At 43.9% G+C, this 15,028-nt stretch overlaps 1 protein-coding gene across 1 annotated transcript; it reads right to left on the bottom strand.

Annotated features, from left to right (window-relative positions):
* Positions 1 to 9,487: 9,487 nt before the first annotated feature.
* On the bottom strand, positions 9,488 to 15,001 carry Oseg4 (intraflagellar transport protein Oseg4). The gene is made up of 3 exons (XM_071700070.1): positions 14,902 to 15,001; positions 11,140 to 14,740; positions 9,488 to 9,609 (listed from the first exon to the last, which is right to left on the bottom strand). The coding sequence occupies exons 2-3, from the start codon at positions 14,685 to 14,687 to the stop codon at positions 9,600 to 9,602; spliced, it is 3,558 nt and encodes a 1,185-aa protein (XP_071556171.1). The 5' UTR covers positions 14,688 to 14,740; positions 14,902 to 15,001; the 3' UTR covers positions 9,488 to 9,599.
* Positions 15,002 to 15,028: the final 27 nt, after the last annotated feature.

The raw sequence follows: 15,028 nt of genomic DNA, 5'->3' as shown, positions 1-15,028 counted from the left end.
TACTCCATTATAAAAAAAAATGAGTATTCATCGTTGATTGAGGATATTAATTAACGACATTAATTGTCAGTGCACGGTATAATTTTAGAACGCTTTCTTCAATGCCATTCCCATAATTACTTACAGCAATGTGCTCAACAATATCCCAACGATATGTGGGTCATCTTCGCGGTATTGCGACTCGTAAAAGGAAACGTGACGATTGTTCATTTTGCACTTCCTACATTTCAAAGGAAATAAGCGTACGTTCAAGAATACTCGACAAGATAAATAATAAAGAAGCAAAGCATATCTGAAAATCATAAATCTGTGAGCTATAACAATATTCGCTGACCAGACGCGACGAGAAATGACACTGACGCGATTTCATGAAATTCAACGGCGCCGTCGGTCGATAAATATGTTAATCCGAGAGCGCCCGCTCACCCTCTCGAGAAAGCGCAAAGAAACCCGAGGGATGATTAAAGTAAAGGAGATTCGAACGCGGCGTCTTTAACGCCCCGAGACAGACGGAGAACGTTGCAGGAAGTATAACGAGTAAGCCTGTTTCATTATACCACCGTTCGCTCAACAGGAAAAAACTCGCAAAGGAAAAGGAGGAGCAGGCAGGTAGACTTAAGGGTGGTCGAGGGTAAAAGTATCACGGACCATATCCTCTGACCGGGGATATACCCAGATATACCTGATCGAGACCAACGCGAAGGAAAAAAAAAGGAAGGGAAGAGAAGAAAAACGCCACAATGGCCAGTGATGATATTATTTGTTGAGTCATCTTGCGCGCCTCTCTCTCTCTCTCTCTCTCTCTCTCTCTCTCTCTCTCTCCCTCTCTCTCTCTCTCGAATGGAAAAAACGACTATCTAACATCGAGAAAGAAGAGAAGCGAGCGAGTGGTGTTCATACACTTGTTTTGCATACCGTGTAAACGACGTTTCTCTTCATTTTCTCTTTTCCACATTCTTGCGCGTTTAAGTTGCTCCATTGTCAATTAATTTTCTTCAAGCAAATGGAAAGACGAGAACGAGGAGAAAAATCGGAAAGAGCTGCACGTTCGAACACGTTCGAAAATGAACGAACAAATGAATGAATGAATAAGGAACATTCCGAGGGTTCGGTCTTTTAAGAGACAACGGAATAAATTGGACGGCGTGCCTAATATATAACGAGTGAAACGCGCGCGCGATCGAGCAATGACAACGCTTTTCTTTTGGAAAACTCTGTTATGTCGGCTATGTGTCGAATGCTTTGTCGGAAAAGAATTCTGGATACGGGGGAAAATGGAGAAAACAAGTGAAACCAGAGGGACTTTATTACATATGTAATTATGTGCAAAGCGTCTGATTACCTGCACTTTTGTAACAATATTATTGTACGAATAATTTAAAAATGCGTTTATGGGAATGTCATCGATTTAATAATTCTTGAATACAATACAATAATATAATATAATATCGACTACGATTTTTAATTCCAGCCATTGAATGATTAATTATTGTTTTGACGTTAATATCATAAGGAAGACGTTACGAAATATAATTAATCAGACCTTCGTTTCCTTTACAAAGTACTCCACGTTAGATTTTCTCAACAATCTATGTTAATTATTGTTGCGTAACACACACCTATTTCTGCAAAAAGAGAACTTAATTTTGTCAATATCCTTGGCGAAGGAAAAATTGATCTCTCCCGGAAGCGAGGCCTTGGGAACGAATCTATCGGATCGTAAAAGCTTTCCGACACTCTCGCTCGCTTCTGTGGACCACCGGACGCGCGACGTATTAACTACATGTCAAACACAGTTTTTACGATCGCGTTAATGCGTCGCCTTGCATTTAGCATGGGGGTACGAATATCGTTGGACCGGAGCTTCGAGAATGATGGGCAAGGTTAAACAGAGAATGATTGGTCCGGATTAGTTTTAATGGTTGTCGCGATGCAAGACGTGTCTGGTCGCATCAACATGCTTGCAAACCGTCAACCGGAATTCTCTTAAGTAGCCAGAAATTTTGTTATCCGATTACAACAAGAATGTATAACATGATTTGATAAAACTATAGTTCTCATTAGCCAAAAAGTCATAAATATAATAAATAAATAAATACATACATAAATACACAATAAAAATAAGTATTATAATAAATTATAAATACTAATTAAAATTTTCTGATAATTTCTGGTATCTTTATTAAATTAAAAATAAGTTGTAAAGTTTATGGAAGGCTTTGTGTGTTTTTGTATTATAACTTAAGGTAGAAAGAGATTTAATTAAGAATATATTGTGCGTTTATTAAAAAACTTTTCATACCTTAGTGCACTCAGGGATATAAGAAGCTTCAAATTATTTTTTTTACGGAATTTCTAACAATAATTTATTTCAAATGCGATAAACTGCAAGCGTGTTAATAAAAAAGGAATAAAACACGATGTTAACAGAATACTAATTGCCAAACAAGCTTGCCACTAACTGAAGTATTAATTACCGACCACTCGTAGGTAGTTCGCGAATAATAAGTCGTGGGATGAGAGAACGAAAGGTAGGGGGAGAAAAAGGAGAGAGAAACGCATTAATTATCCTGCATCGCGTAGCTTTAGCGAACCCTGCGAATATTCACCCAAACAGTGCCGTAACTGTAATTTCTATGATAATCAAACATATACGATATCTTTTATATGTGCAAAATTGCATATGTGTATGTATAGAGCGTCTTCTATATACAATATATACATCATGAAACATTAACGTAATTGTTACGTTTATAAGCGCCATAAATGTTCTGTATCAAATTTAGAGCAATCGATTAAATTTAAATTTATTAGTTCACAAGTTTTTTTCTGTTAATTATCTAAATCTTGACGAAGTCTAGAAGATTTCCCGTGAAATATGCGTTGTCGAGACATGACGCGAATCGCGAGATTGGTAAACCTTTTATTTTATCGTTCATCGGACAAAAAGACTACGGTCCTGAGGTATCAACGTGACACGAGGACGCGTGTGCCCGCACGTGTGGTACAGTTGTCGCGATAAAACATAAAACGGGCGCCTTGGCGCTTTTTTTCCTTCCCCAGATTGTCTCCGTGTCTCGCCTCGCCCTCTCCGCTGCTTTTTCGCCCTCGCGAAATCCAATGGGACCCACACGCTGCTTTTGCTTTCATCTCACCGATAAACGCGCCCGTATCGGTGTAACACAGTCAGAATGATAACGAAGATAAATCACTCGGCACGACGGTCTCTCACGGTAGCGAATCTGAGAAGGCGCGGCGGGCATACGACAAATTAGCCGCATTTACAAAGTTATCGTATTAATAACGTAAATCAAGCACATTTGGGCGTCGTAAGTGCCTTAACGTTCGTGGACCTCGTATCAGCGCTTTAATGTTGAGATATTAAATTGTGAGATAGACTTTTTCTTTGTGATAAGCCTTTCCGATTTTTTGAACGGTTCAAAACCAAATGAAACGACTGCATAATAATCACGAAACTAATATGTAGAATTAAATACGATGCTTTTGCATGCGACCGCGTAAAAAAAGTGTTTGCCGGCCTAGGACTGATATCGCGGTGTGCAGTAATGCTGGCGATGCGTAAACGCTTATCTTGCGCTCGTGCGAGCAGATACGCTTGGCATTCTCTCGGGGCTGATAAACGTGTTTGATTGCGACGCAGATAGCGGAGTCGCGGATTTCGCGGGTAACGCGACGCGAATACGCGCGCGCCTTCGCAAACACGGAGATTTTCCACTGTGCAGTGTGCACCGCCCGGTGGACGGAGTGGGTACATACATAAAAGCCGAGAGCGGCTTGTCATTGGCCGCCGCCATTAACACCTCTCCGCGAGCTCCAAAGGTCCATAAATTAAAACGAATTCGCCGTACACAAAACGTGCTAATGAAGCCGCGAGAGGGATGTACGGAGTTAACACTATTGTTTCGCTTTTTTTTGTTGTACCGTCCGTCCCGCAGTCGATCAACGCGTTAAACGCAGCGGAAAATGATCTTGCTATTCACACCGGCGACGTTGAATATTGTAGAACAGATTTGATTTAATACCAACATATTTAACAAAAATCGCACCAAGCTCCAAAAATAAATTTCTCAACATGGGGTTTTCTAACTCAAAAATTTTCTCGTCAAAGTTTTAATAATACATCTATTGTCGTCTCTTAACCAAGTTATTAGTTGGACAAAAATAAGTCTTAGTTATTTAAAGATAAAAAATGTGTGTCAATGATATGATAAGTGACAAGAGGCTGTTCTTCAGATAATTCGAAATAGACCTTACTTTGGCAGAATCTTAATTTGCGATTCAATAATCGAGAACGTTCAAGTAACTAATAAGCAATTACGTGCCATTGTCGCGAGAGAATCTGAGATACGTCGGGAGGGAATCATACATCAACGAGCACAAGGAAACGTAATCACGGCCGCGGCGTCGCGTCGTCGATTTTTAGCGCAAGAATGTCCTTTGGAATTTTATTCATTTCTCTTGGCCGCCTCGGACTCCATTGGAGAAGTTCTCTCCATCCCTAAACGAACAAAGCGCATAATTCATCGGCCATAAATCCACCGGCGGTCACGTCGCGGTCCTCGCAAATCAGCTCGCCGAAGTTCGCGAAATAAATTGCGATTCCACGCGGATTGTTGGAATTTATGATTATGACGCTTTATACACACGCCGGTGCCTCTCCCACCTTTCAATTCATTCTCGCCTCAACGATTATTTTGCATGATAAAAAGCGAACAGGAGTAACGTTTCATTTTATTTTAATTCTTCATTGACGCGCGGACATTACAAAGAACAACAGTTGAACCTCTTCGACAAAGAACTCACAAATTTTTAAACACGTTTACAAGATATAAATAATTAAAAAAGGACTAAAATTTTACAATATAATTAATGCGATTTGTTAGCTAAAACTTGAAAGAATATTCGTAAATTACAATTTACTGATGAAAAATGCCAAAAATAGCATTCGAAAGATTTTATACAAATTGAAGGAAAGGTCGCGACTCGGTGATCGCAGAAATCGTAGATGATACAGAAAACTTTATTCGTTAGCATTACGTGGTGGGGCGTAAATAAGTTGAAAGCGTAAGCTTTGAGGTGGAAACCCCGAAAATGTGGACGAGAGTGAAAAGTAAAGTTGGCGAAAGAAAGAGCTTTGCTAATGGCGCGTCTTCGGAGTTCTGCTTGATTTTGCCGCGACTTTTAAGTATGTCCTAACGCATCGACCCCTACACAATACATTTCCTTCTCTTTAAAGTAATTCGTTCTTCTTCACAGCAAAAGCCCTGTATTTTAAATCACGTCAAGAATTCGTCAAGGTTCCCGAATATCGACGAGACGAAAAACGACGCAAATTAAACGAGCGTTGCTCCGAAATTATAGCAACATTCCGTGATTACAAACATACAATATAATTATATCATACAATCATGTAGCAGTTTCTAAAAAGATTTCCAAGCTTTAAATAATTTCAATGTATTAAATTATTTCACGACCAAAGGATGTGATATTTAAATTTCCTATTTTTCGTTTACTTCGCGTAATTATGCAAAATATGCATCTGTTATTTACAATTTACGATATAGTGGATAGCCTGACGCGTGTGATAACTTGTCGAGAGATCCACATCAATTTCGTGCTCGAAAGTTCAAAGGAAGCGAAGGAAGCCCTTTCATACGATGAGACACAATTACAGGAAAATATTTTCGGGGATATCTCCCTCGCTCCATTACGACTGTATAAACCACCTAACGCTAATCGTCTTTTCATAGACCGTGTTTAAAATCCTCCATTGAAAAAAATGTTTCAACGGCGCAACAGCTGGCGCTCGATAATTGCCGACTCCGAAAAAAAAAAAGAAAAAAAAACGAGGGGTGCTGCATCGAAGGTAACGTTCAATAGCCTACACATGCCGTAATTACTGACCGACCAGCCAATAGTAGCCTATCATTATCTATCTGATGTCTATCCTCCCGATAACGCACGATATGCGGTCCCTAGTAAATTTCCTTCGATTGAATTGCGTTTGTAAGGCGTAATCGCAACCGTCGTTCGCGAAACTCGACGTACAAGCGACAGGATTTGTCCATCTTTTCGAAATGTCGTGAAACATGTGCTTATATTCGGTGTATCCCGTTGTACTATAACTCAATAATTGCGTACACATATAATCCTTAGCCTTCTAAAGCATAGGACTTTGAATTCAACAATCGCTTTAATACTTTTTGTCATTTTCGGAAAATGTAACTTAACAATCTCTGCTAGAGATTTGTCATCGAAAAGTCGAATTAATTTTGAGACATTCCAGGATCATACGGTTATAATTCCATTGTTATAATCGCTAATGCGATTTATGGTTTTCCGTTTGGCTATTCATTGTCAGTCAGCATTGCAATTTGGACAGATTATTACCTATAATTAGAGGAGAAAAATCCATAGAATCGGCATCCCGAGACTGGATTATCCTTAAAAAATGCGGCAAAAGAAAGAGATCGAGTAAAAGCGATTCGGTATTTGCCTTGCGATCGGCCAATCACTCGGCCGAGGTTCTCACAGTCGTCGAAAGGCCAAACCCGTTGGACACGGCAGACGAATGTTCGCGAGGCTCAGAAGAGAGACCCGTTCGCGTTCCGGTGAATAAATTCAACTTTGATGTCCCAATCATCGCGCGACGCGCGCCGACCTCGTAATTAAAATCGAATTTTCGGGACGAATCGAGGAAGAGCGAATCGATCTCGCTCCGATCAACGGAAGAGAGAGAAAGTGAGGGGAAAAAGAGCCTCGTCAGAAAACCCTTGGCGCTCGCGCGAACCGGATTCTGGGAAGTCTTAAAAGCAGTCGCCGCGACTCTCTCTTTTTTTTCTTCTCTCCCCCTCGCGACGAGGGGCCGCCACGGTTATTTTTGCGGGATAACGAATTGCAAGGGCGCGTCGTGTATCACATTACGAGCTCGCGCGATTTCCACGGTTAACGAGTCTCCGCGTTACACCGTATTTTCGTCGCCCCGCCGCGCGATAAAGAAACTCCGCCGGAATATCCCGCGAGTAAGGAACGTTTCCCTCCGCTTGAATTTTGGAGGTAAATCTTCTCCGACATCGCCAAGAGACGACCGCTCATAATATAATCTAACGTTAATTCAATTATTCGCCAACTGGCGACTCGAAAATCCGACGCTACTTGACTTGACGCGTCTCGCTTAATCGGCCGATCGCGAAACGGAAAGATCAGAGACGGCCCGGGCCGCCGATAACGAGATAATGTGACCCAATAACGATAAGATCCGCGCCGATAAATCAAGCCCGTATCCATCCGGGCGTAAGAACGTCTGCATAACGTGTCGTCGAAAGAGTTAAGCGCGTTAAAGAGTTAATACGTAAAATGCGATCTCATCCCCGGGGGTGAATTGAGATTGACGTGAATTCGTTAACTGCGGATATCAAGAGCTCGCTCGACGCTCGATCGTAAGGAGCCTCGGCTAAACGAATCGCTCCTCTAATTGTAAGCGCGTCTCTCGTTCGTATCCCGCATGTTATAAGCGCTAAATGCGCAGCTTCCACGTGACGATCGGGATCGAACCATCGAACGCGATCGTTTCTTATCGAGACGAAAGAGACGAAAGTTCAACTCTTCGTCGAGTTCTTTTTCCCCCCCCCCCGTTCAAACTGCTTCAACGCCACTTGCTTCAATATGGAGGAAGCGCGCCGTACTTCGCGCGATCGCGCGGAGAATTTTGCGAATGCGATTATTTCGTATGAAACTTTAGAAAATGTTACTCACATGAGATGGCCTCCTTGGGGATGTCGCTGAGCGGGAAGCCCTGCGCCTCGAAGATCGGCCTGACACTGTCGCACTTGAGCCCGGCGGCGTTCACCGTCGTCGTCGTCGTCGTCGCGAGGACGGCCGTCGCGACGGCGACAATCCACAGAGTCGTCATGGTACTCGTCATTCTCGCGGCGTCGTGTCGTCCACCTTCCGCGCGCGGAAACGAGACGCGTAAAAGCGGGAACGGAGCGGAGCGAAACGCGCGATCGACGAGGGGGGGGGGAGGGGGGCGGAGAAAGGAAGACGGAGCACCCGCTACGATCCTTCGAGCACTGCTACTCGCGACGACGGCGTGCGGTCGTTGCCGGCGGCGAAACGGACGCGACGACACTTTTACGCGGCTCGAGCATTCGCGAACGCATCCGCGCGCGCGCCCGCGTTTTTCCCCTCGCGATCGCGAGCAAGGGAATTGTCGTCGGGACGATGAACCAACCGGCGGGTATTCCTCGTGGACCTCCGAGTCGAACGAGTGAATCGTCGAACTGTGGATATGTATCGCGAGACACTCCGGAACACGAGAACCGACCTCTTCGTCGGCGCGAGACGCACTGACTGTAAGCGTGGAGCGTGGAGCGAAATGTGCGCGGCCGGCGCGGCGGCCGGAGCGGTGACGAATGGCGCGCGGCGCGCGGCGCGCCTGCGCCGGACGGTAACAGGTTTGAAACGGCCAGTGCCGGCACCCGGCCACCCCGCTAGTGGCGCGCCAGTGCTGCCAACGGCGAGAATGTATCGATCGGGCGGGTAACGTCGATAACGTCGCGCAATTATCGACCGTCTGTAACACATCGAATAAAATGAGGTTGATAAATGTTTTTTAATCTGCGTCGTTTAAAAGTTTAAAGTTTAATTTAAATTGTAAAAGAGAGAAGGATCTATCGTATAATCATTTGCCTTGAATTTCTTTCGCGAATAAAACGCGTCTTAAGAGAATTATATTATTAATGTATATTATATCATTTTCTGATGTGCAATTTTGATAAAATTGATTTTAAAATCTGTAAATTTTTAATAATTTTTTAAATTTACGATAGAAATTATTTTAATAATTCTTTAAATTCATGGTAGGTATTATATCTAATAATCTACGATCAATGCGAGGCCAATTTTATGTTGAAAAAGATATTCACCGATCAGGAGCTCACTGATATCAATTAGTTCGCTGTCGCTCGACTTTAATAAGGAACATTGTTAAATCGTTTCTCCAAGTATCGCGTCTCTCATTCGTATCTTGCACGTTAAGCGCTAAATGCACAGCTTCCACGCGACGACCAGGATCGAACGCGATCTTTTCTTACCGTGACGAAAGTTCCGCTCCTTGCCAAGCTTCTTTCCCGTCCAACTACTTCAATTGCTACGTGCTTCAATATGGCGGAACCGTGGCGCACTTCACGCGCGCGGGATACGAACACGATCGCGCGGAAAATGCGATTTCTTTTACCCCGATAATGTTGCGTGTAAAATACACCCCACGCGAGTAAAATTACGTTGAAAAGAACCACGAATAATGTAGGATTAATAGCGGAGGGAAAATATTTAATATTTTAATATTTTCAGAGTATTTTATTTTTTAAGTTTTGTTATACTTTTTTTACGTAATTATTCCATATTCTATAATAAAAATGTATAATTATAAAGAGATGTACCTGTAAATATATACGAAAAAGCATTCTTGCTCTGTAGCTGCCTCTTTATTTCTTTCCCTTTTTCTCCCGTCTCCTCTCTCTCTCTCTCTCTTTCTCTCCTTTTCTCTCCCTTTCTTAACAAGAGCTTAATACTATTCAGATATATCTGCAAATAAAATATAAGTATAGATTAAACTAATTTATAGTGGACGGTTTAGGAGTAAGACTTAAATAAAAATTCTATCACGAAATATTAAAAGATGAAAGAAATTGTTTTATCTTGTTGTATAAGATTGTTATATCAAATTAGATTATATTTTTATCAAATTAGATTATATCAAATTACGTAAACGAACAATCATATATTCGCTATTTCTACAATACATTTTGCAAGAAATCAGAGATCAACGAGTTTCTACTTCGATATCGAATATCTGCGTCATAATAATTACATCTCTTTGTTTATCTCTATATAAATATATAATTTATCATTATTTTTATATCAATTTATAATTAATAATTGATTATATCATTGTTAACAAGAAGAGATAACATCATACAAAAATGATGTGATCCCGATAACGAGATATCAATTGAATGCAGTTATGCAATAAGGAATCAAGCGCCATTTTCGTGTGTTTTAGTTCTGATTATATTGATTTTTGTTCTATATTGTGGACAGAAAATTTTCTAAAAACGCAATGAAATTGTATTTGATGAGAATTATAGTTAATTATATTTGAGATAACAGATAACGTTGGCGCAGAATTTTACTTTTGTTTCGCGAAATTTGCTCTTATAACAGAATAAGAGGTTTTGGAGTTGGTTCCGCATTGCAGAACTGCGTTATTCAATTATCAAGTCTACAATAAAAACCGCTGGCTGCATAATTGCGATATCAAAACTACGCGACAATGGTATTCGCACTTGCATAAACTTTGAAGGCACGACAAAACTAATACGAGATCGCACTCGTTAAAGGCTCATTACGTTCCGGACGGAATAGCAGGTGCGCACAGCCACAATGTCGGTAATGCATATGCGATGGCAAACCGTTGAAATTAGATTCTCGTTAGATTGCATTTTGCCACTGAGTCGGGAGATACTCGCTTTAACGTAAAACGGTGTACCGAGTTTTCTATCGATCCGCGTGTTGTTTTATTTCAATAAAAACCTATTGCTGATTGATACGATCTGGCATCCGATATCAAGTACGATATCACCGACATGCAGAAAAAATAAAGCGTATAAAAATAAAACGAATACTCATCGTTAAAAGCTGATGAAAATCCTATTTACACCGGAAGTTGTAAAAAATATATCAGCGCGCACAAAAGGAAAAATTCACGCATGCTTTTAAAAATGCTTTTAAAATTGAGCTCAATAATTCCTGTTCCAGGATTAATTCAATATTATTCAATATTAAAACACGAAAATAACGCACTCTGTTAATTATTTAACTCATTTTAAATTATCTTTCATAATTAATTGATACTCAATTTGTATACCGATTATGGAGGTCGACAAATGTAATAGATTTAATGTTGATTTTTCGTTTTTCGAAATAAAACCGAAATGTCCCAATTGTTTTCTTCTCATTGCACAGTTATCAAAATACAAAAGCTCGCTGTTTATCTGTGTAAAATATTGGCAAATAAAAAATGGACGGATTGCGAAATTATTCGATTTAGCCTACATATACGTGACGGTGCTGTGACACAAGGGGCAGGCGTTTATGTTAACAACGTCGCGTTCCGTTGCGACGTGATGTCGGCAAACGGTGCAGATCCACGCGATGCTGAGGTCCATGAGCGGTTTGCCCGAGACGATGCAAGCCGGGAATCTGGTCGAGCAATTCGGGCACGTGATACACCAGTCGGGCACCAGAGTCTCGCAGTTGACGCATTCCGCCTTGTTGTTGCGGGAGTCCTTCGGGGTGTGCTTCGTGAAAATGTCCACCGCCAGTTCCTCATATTCCTCTTTCTTGGCCTCCGAGATCGTCTCGAGTCCTTCCAATTTTATGAAGGCCTTCGAGCAGGTGGCGAACGCGTGATTAACGGCGCTCGATAGCGCCAACAGACAATAGATGTCCTCTACTTCCAGGATATCCTCGTAATCTCTCAGTCGCAGGGCGGTCTTCATCGCGGCATCGAAACTGCCGTCGTATAACTGTCTATGCGCGAGCAAAAGGAAGTGATACGCCTCGGCGCCCCGCCAGGCGTTTTCTATGATCCTGGTATCTTCGTTGCTTTCAGAAAGACCCATGACGACGTTACTGCGGCCGCCTTTTATCGCCGGGACGCTGTTGATGTGGTCTTCGATCAGCAGGGCCGCGAGAACATATATTTTCTTCACGCGCAGGGGATGCGACTTGGACCTGGCTTGCTCCTCGGCGAGGCGAAGCAACAATTTAGCCGCTTCCAGATTATAGTTGGCCTTCTTGTACAATTCGATCGCCTGTAGACGCTTGCCGTTCGATAACAGATGATTGGCGTACTTGCTCAGCAGCTCGCCGATTTGTGCCATCTTGTAAGTCTTCGCTAAGTCGACGGCTTGGTCCCAGTGGTTCAGACGCACGCACGTATCTACGGCTAACTTCACGTCTCCGTATTTGATGTAAGCTGCAACCGCCTGCGGGCACATTCCCACCGAAGCCAGCATCCTCGCCACAGTCTTCAAAATCGGACTCTTGTCCGGCAGCTGATCCACGGTTGCCGCCAGCTGAACGAAATCTTCCAGTTTGTAGTAGCACTGAATGAGTCTCTCCAAGTTTCTACCTTTCTCGTAATACTCCTTCGCGTTCTCCCAGTTCTGTCTCTCGGCGAAATGATCGCCGATCTTGTTGTACGCGTGCTCCATTTGCTTGTCCGAGCCGCCAATGCCCATCTTCATCAGCTGCACGACCCGAAAGTAGTCGCCCAGCTTTTGGCGTAGCGCGACCGCCAGGTCTCTCCTGTCCATGTCCAGATAAAGTTTCTCGGCCTCGTCGTAATTGCCGAGAAACGCCGCGACCTCCGCCTTCTTCAGCTGATCATTGTGCACGTTCTGTAGACGCTTGATAAACTGTATACCCAGGTAATCCGTGCAGCGCACCATAGCGTTCTCCGCCGTTTCCAAGTCCAGCTTCGTCAACGCCGACTCGGCCAATAAACGCCAGAGACGCGGATGCGGATTGTCTTGGATGAAATTGTTGGTCTCCTTCAGACCCACCTTGGCCAGCAGCTCTCTTGTGTCTCTCAAAGATTTTACTTCCAAGTCCACGATCAAGTCCTTTCGCATGTCGTCGGACGTCAGCATGAGATCGTCCAACAGAACGCAGCGTATCTCCAAGTCCTGAAACGAGCAAATATATCCAGAGCAAGCTATAGGCTCCTCGGGGTCTAGTCCTCTCAGAACGTACATCCTGGTTTTCTCCATGATCGCCAGGAGCGAGGGATTATCCCGTGCCCAGCACATGGCCCACACATCCTTCCTCTCGAACTTGGATATATCCTCGCTCGTGTCCGTGTCTCGCGAATCGGGCGCCTTTTGCGAATCCAGATCCAGCATAGTGAGAATACCGTTGGCGTCCAGGATAGAAACGCGCGTGGAGTCGCAGTTAATAGCGAGTCTATGTAGCCTGCACGCGGTATTGTATCGGTTGACGAGCGTTATCTGTGGCAGAGAGTACCGCTGAATCATCCCCGAGTCCCGGCCGACCAAGAGAACCTTGTCGGTGGCGTAGACGCAGCAGATCGGATCCATGGTGGCCTTCGTGCTAATGGGGGTTTCGAACGAGCCGTCCTTATCCAAGTCCTGGATAACTTCGGTCACGCCGGTCGGCGTCTCGTCCACGTGATAAATCTTGTACTTGCGCATCCTGCTCGGGTGCAGCGTCGAGTTGCGCGGCGCGCGGAAGTTCCACACTAGGAAATTGTTCTTCGACGCAGCCACGACCATGTTGGCGGTTATGGTGAGGTACAACGGCTCCAGATCCAGGAACTTGGAGTCTATCGGCGTGGCGATGGTGTTGCAAACGAGGAGGGCAAACTGCTCGGTGACCTGAGCGGGATCGTTTCTCACGGAGAGCACGCAGTGCTCCCCGTACGAGGCTATCGATATCAAATATCTCACATACTTGGTGCAACATGTGTTGCTACTCGTGTTCCAGAACGTCACGCAGGTACCGTCCTTGCCAACTTTCTCGTTCGTGAAGACGACCGTGTTGCTGAAGTACGTCCATTTGTAGTCCAGACGGATGTTCGCGAAGAATATGTGAGAGTCGACGGACAGGGCGACCCGGAGGGACCCTTTCTCCCAGGTACAACACGTTACCTCCCGTCCTGGTATCTTCAGGGTCCTCATGTGCTCGCCGAATGGCGTGTAAAACTGTATAACGTTCATGTCCTTCGTTTCCCCGTTAGTGAGCAACGGCATCATGCCCGTCACCGCCAAGACTGAGCCGCAACTATTCCAGTCGCACCACGAAGCAGTCAACCCGGTTTCCATCATGACCGGATTGTCGTCGCTGGTGTCCCGCATCAATAGTATCCTACCGTTGCGATAACATATAGCTAGAGTAGGACAATCCATGGCGACGTAGCCGTTTCTTCCATCGTACCACTGTAGGGCCACTATAGTTTGGTAAAGGGAAGTATTCAAGGAGGGGATGTTTAGTTTCATCAGGAATGTGCCTTGATTGTTGTAGAGATGAAGCTCTCCACTTTTCAAACCGAACAGGAGAAATTTTCCATCTGGAGACCACTGTACGGCGGAGAGAGACACGTTTTTCAATTCTTTACCCCAGATTCTGTTGCCGTCGACAGATCCGACAATCACAGCTCCGTCCTCGTAGACTATGCATATCTTCTGGCCGTCGCAGCTCCACGCCATACCCCTCACCACAGACTTGTTGCGATTGTTTATCATTTCTTCGTACCACGAGCCCTTGTACAGCATCCAAACGATAATAACTCCATTCTGATCGCTCGAGGTCAGCTTCTGATGCTCCTCGTTCCACGTCACTACTTGAACGTGTCCGTTGTGACCCTCCAGAGGCTGATTCATGCTCAGATTGCTCGCCGCAGCCAAGCCTCGAGACTTTCCGCCGCTGTGCGATCCGCTGACGTTGGAGTCTACTCGTAACACCTTCAAGAGACCATCCTCTCCTCCCACTGCAATATACCCGTCCTTCTGATTCCATGCTATGCAGTTTAACCGATAGTTGTTCGGTATGGAGATCTTCTTGCTCAGATAAACGAACATTGCTGGTTTATGTCAGCCTCCCTGGAGATCTTTCGCAGAACTGACGTAAAGCTCTAAAATCAAAGTATTTAATTTATGACAGAACACTGTGTGAGCTTGACGGGATAAAATTTTCTTACATAGCCAAACGGGTGGTTTACGGGCAAAAGTTAGGAATCAAGAGGCACATTTTCATGACAAATTTTATTCTACATTGCAAGAAAACAAGTATTACCGTGCTTTATCGCGGAAAGTAACATTCGAGGCGAGCTGTCAAAGCTGTCACGTTCCTGATATAAACACCTGTCAAGTTTACCTTAGCAACGAGAACGACGTGCATAGCAACGAGAAACTGCGCGCCA

This window comes from Temnothorax nylanderi, unplaced genomic scaffold, assembly GCF_030848795.1.
Source record: "Temnothorax nylanderi isolate EJ_2023f unplaced genomic scaffold, tnyl_v1.0 TNYL_tig0020_pilon, whole genome shotgun sequence".
Lineage (NCBI taxonomy): Eukaryota > Metazoa > Arthropoda > Insecta > Hymenoptera > Formicidae > Temnothorax > Temnothorax nylanderi.
This window is presented reverse-complemented; position numbering and strand designations above follow the sequence as displayed.